We start from the raw sequence: 15,410 nt of genomic DNA, 5'->3' as shown, positions 1-15,410 counted from the left end.
GGTGAGTTCGGGGGTTACTGGTTCCAGGTCCAGGGTGATAAACATATCCTGGCTGTTGGGGAAACCGGTTTCTCTGCTTCCTTGCTGTGAGCTCTCTTCATTGTCTTCATCATCATCTTCCTCGTACCCCGAACCCGCTTCTCTGTTGCGTGTTTCTCCACTGACTGAGTCAAAGCACACGGTTGGGGTAGTGGTGGCTGCACCCCCTAGCATCGCATGCTGCTCCGCGTAGAAGCGGCATATTTGCGGCTCTGTCCGAGACCTTCCGTTTGCCTCTCTGGCTTTGTGGTATGCTTGCTTTAGCTCCTTAATTTTCACGTGGCACTGCTGTGCATCCCTGTTATGGCCTCTGTCCTTCATGGCCTTTGAGACCTTTTCTAATATTTTGCCATTTTGTTTACCGCTACGGAGTTCAGCTAGCACTGATTGTCTCCCCATATGGCGAGCAGATCCCGTACCTCCCATTCGGTCCATGCTGTAGCTCTTTTGCGATCCTGGGACTCCATCATGGTTACCTGTGCTGATGAGCTCTGCATGGTCACCTGTGCTCTCCACACTGGACAAACAGGAAATGAAATTCAAAAGTTCGCGGGGCTTTTCCTGTCTACCTGGTCAGTGCATCTGAGTTGAGAGCGCTGTCCAGAGCGGTCACAATGAAGCACTGTGGGATAGCTCCCGGAGGTCAATAATGTTGAATTCCATCCACACTACCCCAAATCCAACCCGCAAAGGCTGATTTTAGCACTAATCCCCTCGTCGGAGGTGGAGTAAAGAAACCGGTTTAAAGGGCCCTTTAAGTCGAAAAAAAGGACTTCATCATGTGGACATGTCTAGGCTTAATTCAATTTAACGCTGCTAAAGTCGACCTAAACTCATAGTGTAGACCAGGCTTATGACTCTCCATGGTTGGGAGAAATCATTATTTCACCTGTGCTTGCCTGTCTATCTGAATCTCCTCTTCTTCCCCTTTCCTTTCCCACAATTACTCCTCTGGCTTGCGTACTTTTCTGTCACATACTTTCTCAACTATTGAATGAATCATGTGAAATTTTGCCTTAAAAATGTACTTCTGGCTTTCAGCATAGGTTTTTCTTTGTAGTGCCTTTATGAATTACTGAGGACACCAGAACCAGATCTTTCACCCACTGAGGCCTGTGGCAAAATTCCTATTGAGCAGGATAGGGTCCACTTATTCAAAATGAATTGATTTAAAAAAAAACACCCTGTCTCTGTGTGATTCAGGGAACAGTTATGAATATTATTAAGAAGCCATTTTATCTGGATAGTCATAGTTACTGGATTCAGTGCAATACAGGTCTAAATTGCTTTAGCTATAAAACGAAAACAGAAGAAATAAGTAAAATATCAGTGTTCATGAAAAGCACAGTAACAATGCAGCTTTATTACAACAAACAACAATGTATAAAGGGCGAGACTGCTGACAGTATGTAAATCTAGTCATGCAAGACCAGCATTTTCACTTGCCTTGCTGTTGGTTTAAAACTATTGTTCTTTTGCATGTAAAATATGCATGTGTAGTATTCCAAGCAGCAAACAATAAGTTGTTTGATAATTCTGCTGCTGGCAAACTAAAATGATTGTCTGTTTTCTTTTCAGACTGGATCATTCCTTAGGGAAGCCTGGCCTTTTTCTTCCAGGTATGATGACTATATATTTTTTATAAAATGAATGGCTCTGTCATCAGTAGAAATAACTGTTGGTAGATTAATGTAGACCAATCATACAGTAAATTGCTGGATGCAGTTAATAGGCCCAGTACAGCTGCAGAAGGATTGCTACTTGGCATTCATGTAGGGCTGCTGGAATTAAACAGAAACTGAGTACAGCTGTTAAAAATGTGTACACGGGCAAAGATGCCTGAAAACTTCTCCTGCTATAAGATTTGCCATACCAAACTGCTGTCTAAACCATTTATGGCTGGGTTTGGATATATATTGTTTACACTTAAAAAGGTCTCTTCCTTTTAGAAAGATTCTATGGGCTTGGATTTAGGATCAACATTTTCAAAAGCACCTAAGTCCTATTTTTACAAAGTGACTTTAGGCACTCAGAAGCATCAGTCTCACCGAAAGTCAATGGGATTTAGGATTCTGAGTGTCTGAGTTACTTTTGAAAAATGTAATTTAAGCTCCTAAATCACTTAAGTGTTTTTGAAAATTTTTACCCGTATTACCCTATAGTTAAAATGAAAAATAACACAAGAAACTAATATCTCTCAAAATGGAAGAAACTTTTAAAGTCTGACCACTGCAGGGGACCTGCAGCAAAGTGGAATACACAGTATGCATTTCTGCCTCATAGCTAAACTGTTGTTCGGGCTGTAGGGGAAAAAATTGTCTAGCTTGCACACATTTATGTATGTTTGCACGCTGAGTTATATTTTTTTAAAGTGCATTGTGCAAGCTGAGTTTTAGAAAATTTTGTGAGGCTTCAGGGTTTTGTTTTGTTTTTTTACTTTGGGTTTAATATTACCAGATTAGAGCTATAATTTGTATTACTTGAACATAGCATTGGAGGTGACTGAAATATGTTTTATGAGACAGCTTTTTGTATCTAAGGCAGAGAGCAAGAGAGACATTTGACTTTAAAGAGCATAACTGTGAGATAACATTCCAAGGAATTTGTGAAGCTGGGTACTCTCCATCTATGCTTGATTAAGCATCAGATCCCACAGTCAAGGCTACTAAAGTTTAGTCCCTAAATCCTAGCTCCTTCAACCTATTTTGCCTATTTGGCAGATCTCAAATAGCTTTAGGGATTTAAATAAGTGTTGAAATAAAGCCGTTTGGGGCCAAACCTGCCCCAGTGGCTGTCTGGGAGCTGTAATCAGCTCCATTCCAGGCAGTTCACAAGCAGATACTACATTAGAAGCAAAGAATTTTCAGGGAAGAGTGGGGCCTGTAAGGTATCCCTGGACTACCAGGAGCCCTCAGGTTTGGCAGTGAGACCCTACGCTAGTGACATGGTCTGGAAAACCCCATCCTGGAGAGTGGGGAGCAGTGGGGGGATTTCTATTCAAACTAGGGTCTGCTACAATTTTTTTTAATGACAAATCTTGCCCTTCATTTTGCATTTATATTTTATTTGTCTTTGGAGAATGTATTAGTTTGCACAAATATCCAGTAATACAAAGAAAAATTCTGGTAAGTCCATCTTCGGACCTGATAAATAAATAAATTAATTAATGGAGGTATCCTATCTCCTAAAACTGGAAGGGACCTTGAAAGGTCATCAAGTCCAGCCCCCTGCCTTCACTAGCAGGACCAAGTACTGATTTTGCCCCAGATCCCTAAGTAGCCCCCTCAAGAATTGAACTTACAACCCTGGGTTTAGCAGGCCACTGCTCAAACCACTGAGCTATCCCTACCCCCCTCCTTGATTATGATGCACAGCCTTATTTGAGAGCAGACTTAGGATCACCAGGGCTCCTGGAGATATTTTATGCAAGTGATGCTTGCTGTTCCAGACAAGAACATTGCAGCCCCATCACTTAAACAACTTCCTCTGCTAATCAGTTCTTGGAACAGCCTTAGTGCTGAACGGCTGCTCTGAGACAACTTTTCCAGAAGTAACCATCTTTCAAAGGTGATGCTGCCAAGAATGACGCCACTTGCCATAGCCTGCCAGCTCTACACAGTTATGCCACATGCAGGCAGATATAACAGTGCCCACACGGGAGCTGGCAGCATCATAAATATCAACTGGAGAGGGGGGAAACTGGAGATGGTTCCTAATTGTCTCAGTTATGGGTTTGCAAGACAAAGAGCAGAAATGATCTGATTTACATCTTATTTTATCTGACCCTCTCCCTAAGTTCAAGAATGATGGGTAGGTCCAGATACAGTAAATAGTTCCAGATTTCACCCACCTCATTTTGTGTACTGGGTGACTTTAGTTTTGCAAAACTAAAACCAGAAGTGGTTTTGATTTCAGCCCTATTTTATTCAACAACATTCAGGTGAACTCAGCTAAATGGTTGTCGCTTGGCCCCTTTCTGATAGTGACAGACACTCGCACTTTCCCATCCCCTCTGAGATGCCTGAATTTTCATAGGCATGGCTGGCCAGTCTTGCATTAAAAAAGAATTTTTAAACAGTGCATTCTTCACAAGCAAAGACATTGCTGAGAATCTCCCTCATCAGCAATATCGGTGTATTCTCTAGTCTGTTGGATTTTTTGCATTCATAGCTGGCAAAGAAACGAGAAATAAAAATGCAGGGAAAATCAAAGTATTGAAAAGAAAAATACAAAAAGAATGTTGCCTTCCCAATGACTTCTTTGTGGTTTATTACCAGCTTTATTCAAAGAATCTTAAGGTCTGATCTAAAGCCCATTGAAGTCAATAGAAATGTTTCCATTGACTTCCATGAGCTTCAGATCAGACATCTTTTGAATCTCTGTGGTCAATACTGACTACACTATACATGGTGTGATACTTACTATAGATCTAGTTTTAGATTCACTAGTGAATGACACAAACATTGACAAGATAGTACAGATACATGATAGAAATAGTTTGTGTTAATTAGAAGTAATTATTGGCTGTTTTCACTCAAAATTCCTTAAAGACTAGAAATTTTAAAAAGCCAAATAATATATTTTATTAAAGATAATGCTTAGTCACCTGGATAATTAATGGTCAAATTTTGAAAAGTGCGTAAGTCCCATTTTCAAAGTGAAATTGGAGATTCAATAATATTTACTAAACAGAACAAACACCTATGAGATGGTACAAATAATAAAATGTAAAACAGTAACAAGCCACCTTTTGCACCTAATGAAATTCAGTGGTTTTGAATGCAACTTCAGAGAATCCCCAGTGGAAGAATAATGCCACAAAAGATTCAGTGTTTGGGTTCAAATAAATATCCAAAGGTTGGTGTCTCATCAGACCCGCCTGTGTGTGTGCAACACAACTGGAAATCTCACCAGAAACAGGCTTTCTTGTGAGATTTTGGGCACTTCTTCCTGCTTTTGGGTGGACTTAGCAGGAGTTTCTTATTTTGTGTCATTCTGTTTCCAGCCAGTAACTGGAAGTGGGAAAGAAGAATCTTTCAGAAGCTTAATAAATATTCCTCTATCATATCCCCCCTTAGATTGGAAAAGAGGAGGCTAAGGGAGGATATGATAGAGGTATACAAAATCATGAGTGGTGTGGAGAAAGTGAATAAGGAAAAGTTATTTACTTGTTAATATAATAATATAAGAACTAGGGGACACCAAATGAAATTAATGGGCAGCAGGTTTAAAACAAATAAAAGGACGTTCTTCACACAGCGCACAGTCAACCGGTGGAACTCCTTGCCTGAGAAGATTATGAAGGCTAGGACTATAACAGGGTTTAAAAGAGAATTAGATAAATTCATGGAGATTCAGTCCATTAATGGCTATTAGCAAGGATGGGTAAGGAATGGTGTCCCTAGCCTCTGTTTGTCAGAGGGTGGAGATGGATGGCAGGAGAGAGATCACTTGGTCATTACCTGTTAGGTTCACTCCCTCTGGGGTACCTGGCATTGGCCACTGTCGGTAGACAGGATACTGGGCTGGATGGACCTTTGGTCTGACCCAGTACGGCCATTCTTATGTCTTATATTCTTAAATGTGTTCAGATCAATTTGGCTTTTAAAATGGGTTAATATATGGGAGTCAGTGTTTCTTTAAGTACTGTTTTACACACACACACACACGCACCCAATAAAGATGAGGAAAGTGGGATCAAAAAGAAATCTGCCAGCAGAGAAAAAAAGCCCTTTAAGCAGACATCATTTTATATAGATACAGGCTGTTCTCCATCTTGCCTCTGAATGTGTTTTTCACTTCTGGGTGAAATTAGTTTCCTTGAAGAAACAATGACTATGCACCACTTAAATCCCATTTTCAAAACTAGATGGGAGCCTATTCATCACTTACCTTGGCCCTCCACACATGGTCAAATTTCACCCCCTTTAAATAGTTACTAAGGATACATACAGTATTTCATATTAAATTAGTCCCATTGTTATTTTATAAACATTGTTATGACTTCATGGCCAAATACTGGCATCAGCACATTCTGGAGAAGGTGCAGAAATACAACACAGCTATGTAACAAAATCCAACGTACTTCTGTTCTGCATCTCAGTTGAAGAAGGGGTCAAGATTACTTAAATTATGACCAAAATGATCTAATCACTAAGCCCTAGATAATTTTCTTATCTATTATTTTAGAGATCCCAGATGCAAAAGAACAATTCTTTACAGGTACAGCTGTCTACCTGCATGGACTTTTAATTGCTTTAAAGAAGACAGAAAAGTGTGGTGTCTTCTATTAGCCCATTTCACTCCCAGTGGCCCACAGTAGTGTGCTGGGCTTGATATATTTTCCTGAGATTTTGAGGTGCCTTTTGCAGTCTGGGCTACTCCACAGGTCACCCAGCTCAAATTCTCCCTTTTCTACCTTTAGAAAAATACTTCAAAATAGATATGAAAAAATCTCTAACAACTTCATAATTTATAAAGCAATAGTTTGAGATGTGCTAAAAATTGAGTCTGATCGCTCACCCTGTGAAAATGCAACAGACCACTTCCAGCTCAAATCATTTTCAGGCAGTTTGGCAGGAATTCATGTACTGAATTACTACCCATAAGTATTTTTTCTCACTAATAAAAGAAACAAACATATTTTTAATGTTCTGATGTGGTATGGCATAGTACTTTAGTAAATAGTAACCTAAAAAAAATCATCTTCTTCCATTTCACTTGTTCTTTTGCTCTTCCTCATTTTAGAAGTGACATTCACTATTCCCTTGCAGAAAATGTTTCATAAGTGTTTCAATGATTTAATCTGTTCAATTTTTGGGTGACCAACTTGAGATTTCTTGTTCCTGGTTTTCATCAGTAGGAGCTGTGACTGGTCTGCACCTCTGAAAATAAAGAACAAGGTATCTCAAATTGTGCACTAAAAACGGGTGGTACCCCAGATTAGCAAACACTTCTGGAAATGTTATCTTACTTTTTTTAAAAAGTACTGTATGTGTGTGTGTGGGGGGGGAATTTAGGGTTGCCAACTTTCTAATCACACAAAACCAAACACCCTTGCCCCGCCCCCGGCCCCAGGTCCTACTCCTGCCCCTTCTCTGAGGCCCTGCTCACTCCATCACCCCTCCCTCCATCACTCACTCTCCCCCAACCTCACTCATTTTCACTGGGCTGGGGCAGGAGGTTGGGGTGTGGGAGGGGGTGAGGGCTCTGGCTGGGGGTGCAGGATCTGGGGTGGGGCTGGGTGGGTTTGGGGTGCAGGAGGGGGCTTCAGACTGGGGCCGAGGGGTTCAGAGTGCGGGAGGGGCTCAGGGCTGGGGTAGGGGATGCAGGCTTCGGCTGAGGTGTGGCTTCGGGGTGGAACCAGGATGAGATGTTTGGGGTTTGAGAGGGGGCTCTGGGCTGGGACAGGGGGATGGGGTGCGGGCTCTGGGAGGGAGTTAAGAGTGTAAGAGGAGGTTTTGATCTAGGACAGGAGGCTAGGATGTGGGAGAAGGTTGGGATGTGTGCTCCGGCCAGGCGATGCTTATCTCAGATGGCTCCCAGTTGGTGGTGCAGCGGGGCTAAGGCAGGCTTCCTGTCTACCCTGACTCCACATGGCTCCCAGAAGCAGACGGCATGTCCGGCTCCTAGGCTTAGGGACGGGGGCCAGGGGTCTCTGTGCGCTGCCCACAGGTGTCTCCCTCGCAGCTCCCATTGGCCATGGTTCCCAGCCAATGGGAGATGCGGGCAGCCCCTGTGGCTGACCCTGCGCCTAGGAGCGAGACATGCTGCCGCTTCTGGGAGCCGCGCGGAGCCAGGGCAGGCAAGGAGCCTGCCTTAACCCCGCTGCACCACCAACTGGACTTTTAATGGCCAGGTCAGCAGTGCTGACTGGAGTCGCCAGGGTCCCTTTTCAACTGGGTGTTCCAGTCAAAAAACAGATGCCTGGCAAACCTAGAGGAAGAGCACATTAAGGGGCAGCAATTTATATAATAATGATGAAGTCTAGAAATGAACTGGATGACTCAAAAGATATTCTCTCTCAATCTGATTGTACAGGATGCTTCCTACTGTACATCTACAAGTGTTTTACCTAGTCTGAATTTAAATAGAGTAAGTGATAGGCATTTATCATGTTCCTAGGAAAATTACTCCACTATCTGATATTGACTAGCATCAGGAAGTCTTTCCTGATATTTAACTTAAATTTTCCTTATGTAATTTCATCCCATTCTACTTAATTATACTCCCCTCTTCATAATGATCTTCTCCCTTTTTTGTGTGTGTGTACGCACTTCGCATATATATTTGTAAAGTGTTAATATTTGGGTGAGCCAATATCTTACCATATATTACACACACAAAAAACCCACCCAGCAACCAACCCTACATTAAAAGAATGTTACTTAAGTTACAAAGTAAAAAACACAAAAGTTAAGAAGTTTCAGGTTTACAGTTGTCTGTCCAAGCTTTTCCTACTATTTACAAAGGCAAAGAATCTAGTATGTAGAAGAAGGAATGGGGGGATGAAATACTATATTTTGAAAAGACTGTAGAAGAATACTATAAAAACAAGATAGAAATGAAATACATTAGAACAGTGTTATTTGAGCTAGTGCCCATCCTTCTGCCACAAGGCTTCCCAGATTGACTACACACCCAGTTTACTTTTATGAAAAGACTGCAGCGTTTATTAGAGGGCAATACTTATAAATTACAGCTGAAATACCTAACTAAATGGAGGCTAACCAGAAGCAGGAAAGATTGCTGCCTTCTGTGAGATCTAGAGCATGCATGTCAAAAAAGTGAAAGCCATGCCACAGCTAACTGAGCATTGCGTGACATGTTTTTCACTTCACTTGAGAGGAATGCCACAAAATAGCTGCACCCCCGTCCAACTGTTTGTCTAAGCAATTCTTGTTTTCTTGTTTTCTCTCCTACATAGTGTACTGGAGTAGTTAAAATGAGAAATATTATTAACTTGTTTAGTTTTTGTTTGGATAGCTTGTGCATAGATGAATTGTGTAATTAAAGCTGGTTAGGAAATTATTTTTCCCAGGAAAATTTTCAACATTTGTTTAAATTAATTTTGATCCAACATTTTCTTCAGATTTGGGGGAGTTTTGCAGAAACCCCCCAAAATGATTGTTGTGGGGGGTTCAGCAAGTGAAAACTGGAAAATATGGGCTCAAAACCCACAAAAAAATCAGTATTTTAATTGCCAAAAATTGCACTTTTTCAATTAAAATCCAAAATATGATGTTGACATAAAATTTCTGTTTCAACAAAAGACTCTCTTCCATACAAAAACAGGTTTTGAGGGAAAATTTTCTACCAGTTCTATGTGTAACCCATTGATTAAGCTGTGAACCCAGAGTTCCCTCCTGAATGTTAGAAATGCACATATCATCTCTGCCTCTGGATTTCATCTGATCTAAAAGCTGTGTAAAGTTTCCTATAGCCTGTTGACTTGTGCCTTTGAAGATGGTCATGTGCAATTCTACCAAAAAGTATTTACTCTGTAAAGATGTTTAAAATATAAATGGGGTCTTGCCTACTTGAGATGGGTAGGAAGTTAAGATTTGGGATATAGAGCTCTGATCTCCCCACTTCTATTCAACCACACCCCATGGGGTTGTGAAGCACAGATTTAGAAAACATGCATATTTGTCCTAATACACATGGGGGAATGTCAGGATTCTACGTACTTGCAATTTAATGGATAGGCTGCTGTATACCTATCAAATCTGCAAATTCCACTTTTGGTGGAGATGAGCCAAACCAGGATCTTGAATCTGTCTCTTCAAGTTTCAGAGGTTTATGAGTTCTTAAACTAATGAATTGTCCAAATAGCACAAATCTCTGGATCCAGCCAGGCCACTCTGCCCACAAAATGCCTCTAACCGTATTTGTGTTGTCTACTTCTGGGGAAGGATTGGTGATCTGCTAGCTACCTCCCCAGTTTCTTTGATAAAACTTCTCTCCTATCTAATATCTTCAGAAGGCTGCAGGCAGGGCCATTGCCCTCCTAAAATCTTGGCGTGTCTTCAGGGGGAGAGGGGCAGCCAATAAGTATCCCTCCTCCCAAAAACACAATACTAGAACATTGCACAAGAACTGCTCCCTGCTGTGGCCACCCACACTAAGAAAAATGGGTCAACATAGCTTCTGTTCAACTGTTTGGCGCGGCCATTCAGGCAATTATAACCAAATAGAGGGTGGCTTCTGGGCCAAACCTCAAACAACCAATCCAGCTCAACGTGTGAAAAAGGAAGATAAACATGAGTGTGAAAAAGTCACATTTCTAATAGCAAACTGTTTGAGTGCATGTTTTCCATCAGAAATTTACAACGTTTTGCTTTTGTTGTGTGAAAAAAATCACAAATTTGAAAGCAAGCATTTTAGTTCATTGGGTGAAAATGTCAGAAGTGCCTAAGACCCACAGACTTAAGCTCCTAAGTCACTTAATTGATTCATGGAAATTTAGGGCTGGAAAGGACCACAATAGGCCATCTAGTTCAGCCCACCGAGCTGAAGTAAAACCAAGTATAGCTAGCTAGGGAGGCCATTTGTCTGGTTTTAAGCCACACAGTCCTAGTTCATGGAGCACTGTCCCTGTCCAGTATGGACTTAGCACCTAACGTGCCTTTGTCCGCTGAAAAGGAGGGGGAAGAGGAATCGACTGGATGAGAAAGGCAAGGACAGGGGTGGGGGTGCAGATGGGGATAGAGACATGGGAGACGCCTTCATGTGAAGTGAAGCAGGTGGAGATGGGCTCACGCAGGCGGGGACAGGGATGTCTTGTATTCTGGGGATGTGCCAGTGGCCGCAGTATACCTAGCCGATCCATGATAGGTGTTAGGTGCTTTTGAAATTTTTACCCATTATGAATATTTTTTGCAGCTCATAATATAATTATTATTTCTGATTTGTTACTGTAGTGCTTAGAGGTCCCAACCAAGAATTGTGGCCCCACTGTGCTAGACACTGTACAAATACAAGAGACAGGCCCTGCTTTGAACAGTTTCCACTTTTAAGTACCAATCCCTTCAATTCAAGATCAGGGCCAACACAGGCAAGACAGAAAAAGGGTAGGAAGAGAAATGAGGACAAAGAAAGGTATAATGACTTGCCCAATGTCTTAGCTGGGAATAGAGCCCAGGTCTCCTAAATCCCAGGTTGGTGTCTTGTCAACTGGACTATACTGCCTGTCACATTTATAAATGTGAAGATATAATATGTGTTCTTATATAAAAGTATGCATGACTGTATAGTTAATATGCACACATTGTGTAAGTGGTACATATAGACATATGTACACACACATATTACATGTGTACCCAATCCCTCTTTCACTCATACAGTCTATGAAATAAAAATTACTTGTTGCACTCATCAATATCACCCTAACTTTTTACTAGCTTCTATTTTGCTTTAAATCCAATTAAATATACTTCTTAGTTTCAGCTTATTCTTTGTCTAATGACTGTCACAATTTTTTTTTTTCTTTTAGAAAAAGGGGTAGACAAAGGATACTATACTGTAGGAGCCAGACTGATCCGGTTAGAGGATAAGGTAAGTGTATGAAAGCTTTTTTTTTTTTCCCCTGGCTAATGATATCTGATCTACAGAACTGCAAGATAATATCTTTGCATGATTTACTTTAGAACTATGGGGCACCATAATAAAGAAAAATATCCTAATTTTTGTAAGGGATTTGATGAAGTTACATTCTTATGCTGTTAGCACTTTTAACCATTTAACTGCCATGCAAACTTGATTCTTGTAGTAATCAAGTAGTAATACTTTCATGTTAAAGGTAGGTCACATAAGTCTGGTAGACAAATACTGCATAGTGACAAGGTGTCTGTCATTCCAGAATTAGTATATTAAAGATAATAGAGAGGCCATTATCAGCATTATTTGTAAATAGCAACAGTTGATATCTCAGTTTTATCATAGCAGACATTCTCCACTACAGCTTATTTTAACATTTGAGAGAAAGCCTGTCTGTGATCAAGGATATCCATTGGCTATGTGTGTCTCTCCCTCAAGTTGTTCATTTAGTTGTTTCTTTTTTGAATTATGTGAAGGGGGGAAAAAAGCTTTGGCTCTTCTTAAGAAACCACAGTGCACCTTACAAAAATTATGTCAAAATAATACAAAGGTGAAATTCCACCAGCCACCTAACGTTGAAGGAACTTTATCATAATAACACGGAAATATACAATGCTGTGATCTTGGATAACTGATTTACGTAGACTTTTAGTTTCTTGGACCTGAATGGGTTGTGTCCTAGAGATAATATACTTCAGGGGCAAAGGAAACAATATATATTAGGTCTGGAAATATAGTATATGAAGGATATCTGTGACAATACTTCCGTCAATTTGTGTGAGAAATAATTCCAAACATTGAAAGAGCGATTGCCTTACTAAATTAGTAGTATGTATGCTTCTGACTCCTCCATGTTATGAAGAAGAGAAATTAGTGTATCATTACTGCTTCTGCCGCTGGTCCAGGCTCAAGGCTTTATTGGTAATGGCTTCAGAAATTTTAATTTGAGATTCTCAGCAGTAGCTGGCTGGAAGAGGTAGAATGGTGTAACAGATGGAATACCGTGGAAAGTTCTCCCAGTGAATAACATGCTATATTGAATAATCAGCATTACAGCCCTTGTTCTTGTAGCTTAAACATATGCAAGCAAATCAAATTCTAGTAGTTTCCCAAAGGCTTTTATTTTCAGCCACTTTGCATCAACATAAAAGTTTTAAGGTGGTAAAATAATGAGGGATTTACATTATCATTATAAATGTCCAGTATAAGCATGTATTGCCCACCTACTGAATGGGTTTATTTTGGAACCTATTTTGCAGGGTTCTTGGAGCAGCATCTACGCTAGCTCAAAAATCCATGATAAAGCCATATTAACATTGATCATATATAAATATGATTTAAATATTGATGTTGTGAGCTCAGTTTCAATTGGGGTTTGGGCAAGGCCTAACTGCTTTTCTGATTGATTGATTGATTCTAGCATAGCTTTTTAACTTTCCACATGTTGTATTGGAACTGCTGATTTCTATCTCTATATTTATTTTCTCCAGAACAATGAAGGGAATAAAAACATATGAAGGTAATTTATTAGGTGAACCTGCAAAATGCATGCAGTGTTTCCAGCTTCCTTTAGGTGCTCAGAACAAACTACAAATACAAAATAAAGGCAAGCAGTGAAGTCTGCCCCACAATGAAAGCTAAATTGTTTGCTTTTTCGGTACAGCTTAACTTTCATTCGTTGTTCATGACATCAGTCCTATCTCAAGAATGTAACTATGGTATGCAAAAAAAGACAAACCTTTCTTGTTTCTTGTTTTTTTAAATGAGTGAATATGTTTGCATCTTTTTTGCACACAAGGCTAAAATATGTATGTTTACATAGTAGGAACAAAGTTAGGCTTCCCAGATATCCCTGTTTTAATGGGACAATAGAAACTACCACATCCTGCTGTCAAACTGCTTCCCCTCAACCGTTTTCCCATATCACACCAATTCTTGTTTTAAATGGTTTTCCCTATGGTAAGTACTATGTACCCAAATTTGAAACAATTGGGAGTCAGGAAGGGCAAAGCAGTCTTCAGTCTCTAAGCAGAATAAATGGAGTGGGGGCATGTCTGACGTGAGGCTCCAGCTGGTAATGAAAAATGACCTGCCCCTTGGAACTTGGAAACCTTTGGGATGAACCCCATCGCCCTAGAGAAATTGTTTTAACATGCAGTCACCCGAGGCAGACATGGCAGCCTCCCAATCCAGTGACACATCTGATAAAATGACACACTTTTGGACAAAGGCTAATTGGTTTAGATTGATAAAAATGCAGCTATGGATTTTTATTTTTTATCCAATTAAAATCTTGTCTCAGTAAGCAGTTAACATGTTTCTGCTCCAGACTGATCTTTCCCACCAGCATTTTCTAGTAGATTGCTTTTACCTTTATGTACAAAAGGGGATTACACATAATTCATCCATTCAGAGGGGTGTGCATTGTTCTACACAGAGCCATAGTAATTGTCTGTTTATAATGTTTCAGAGAGAAACGAGGTATGGATGGACTTTAGTCTCTTTCGTTTAAAGGTTTCTTATTGTTTTGGTTTAAGCTTCTCAACCTGCCAAGTACAGGACATAATTTAGGACAAAGACCCCAAAAAGGTGAATAAGTAACAGCAGTGCAAGAAGCTTGCAAAGATCAAAAAAACAATGTTTTTTTTTTCTTTAACATGAAAAACATTGTCTGTAACCTCAGGTTTAATCACTGTCAGTGCTTCTGAAGTAATCTTACAGTAATAAAAGTGTGATAAGAACAGGTTTGTGCAGGATGGAATAGCATGTGAGTTTACAGTGAAGGAGAGTTAACATACCCTTGCGTAACGTTGTTTAAAACACTCAAAGCCTGGTGGGAGAGGGATAAAACACATGGTGGCAGATTCCAGACAATATGTAAACCCCCCAATATGTAAAAACATTAGTGCTATGTAATGGTTTATTCCTTCATTAACATGGCATGTTGCGTAGTATAAGTTTACGCAGAACACTTTTCAACCTGCTCTTCTCAGAGTAGGTTATAAAAGGTGTATTTTGTTGTGGTGAGCATAATAACCTATTGTGGTGATTTTCAGAACACAGAGACGTGAACAAGAACAAGAATGGGGCTGCTTTCCCAATGATATGTGCCAATGATATGTGCCATTTGGCCGACCCTTCCTTTAGTTCAATGGCAGGGTTTAATTTTAAATTGGGGCATGTAGCCATTGACAGATTCTTTTGAAATGCATTAGGAGGGAGATCATTTCCAAGATGATGTTCTAGATTTGGCATTAGATTCTCTTTAAAATTGTACACTAATGCCTCTTTATGATGAAATGAGTACTAAATCTTTTTCCCCCAAAAAATTAGAAACAAAAATCTTGATATACTGTGTCAAACTGCCCAGCAACCTATAAATAAAAACAGGAGAGAAAAGAATCTACAAATGGAAGGTTAAAAGGGACAGCTGTGTTGTCTTTGAAAAAGAAATCTATTAGGTATTTTTATAATTATATGGCAGTCTTCTTTATGTGGTATTTACAGTTATGATTTACATCCATATTACCATAACTATTTCCATGCTTAAAGTCAACATGTGATAATGGTAGGAGCCAAAAACAACCATTTGGTAGCATTTAAAAAATGCAGAAATGCTCAGAGAAAGCAGGGCAGTAAAGTTGAACCCATCTGAGTAATGTGAGCCAGAACAAAAGCATGGTCCAAAATAAACAAATGAGGGGGTTGGATTGTGGTGGTAAGCTCTCTCTTTACCAATTTAAACAATAATTCTAAACTTGGGAGTAAAACGA

The 15,410-nt window shown here is 40.0% G+C and overlaps 1 protein-coding gene across 1 annotated transcript in view; it reads left to right on the top strand.

Annotated features, from left to right (window-relative positions):
- Positions 1–13,154, top strand: part of LOC117871880 (potassium voltage-gated channel subfamily KQT member 1-like) — a 466,257-nt gene extending 453,103 nt beyond the window's left edge. Inside the window, exons 26-28 of the mRNA XM_034759710.1 lie at positions 1,618–1,658; positions 11,534–11,595; positions 13,128–13,154. Coding sequence (XP_034615601.1) covers positions 1,618–1,658; positions 11,534–11,595; positions 13,128–13,154 — 130 coding nt within the window. The remainder of the gene's footprint in view (positions 1–1,617; positions 1,659–11,533; positions 11,596–13,127) is intronic.
- The last annotated feature ends 2,256 nt before the right edge of the window (positions 13,155–15,410 follow it).

This window comes from Trachemys scripta, chromosome 1, assembly GCF_013100865.1.
Source record: "Trachemys scripta elegans isolate TJP31775 chromosome 1, CAS_Tse_1.0, whole genome shotgun sequence".
NCBI classification, from domain to species: domain Eukaryota; kingdom Metazoa; phylum Chordata; order Testudines; family Emydidae; genus Trachemys; species Trachemys scripta.
Note: the sequence above shows the minus strand (reverse complement) of the source record. Positions and strands in the feature narration are given on the sequence as shown.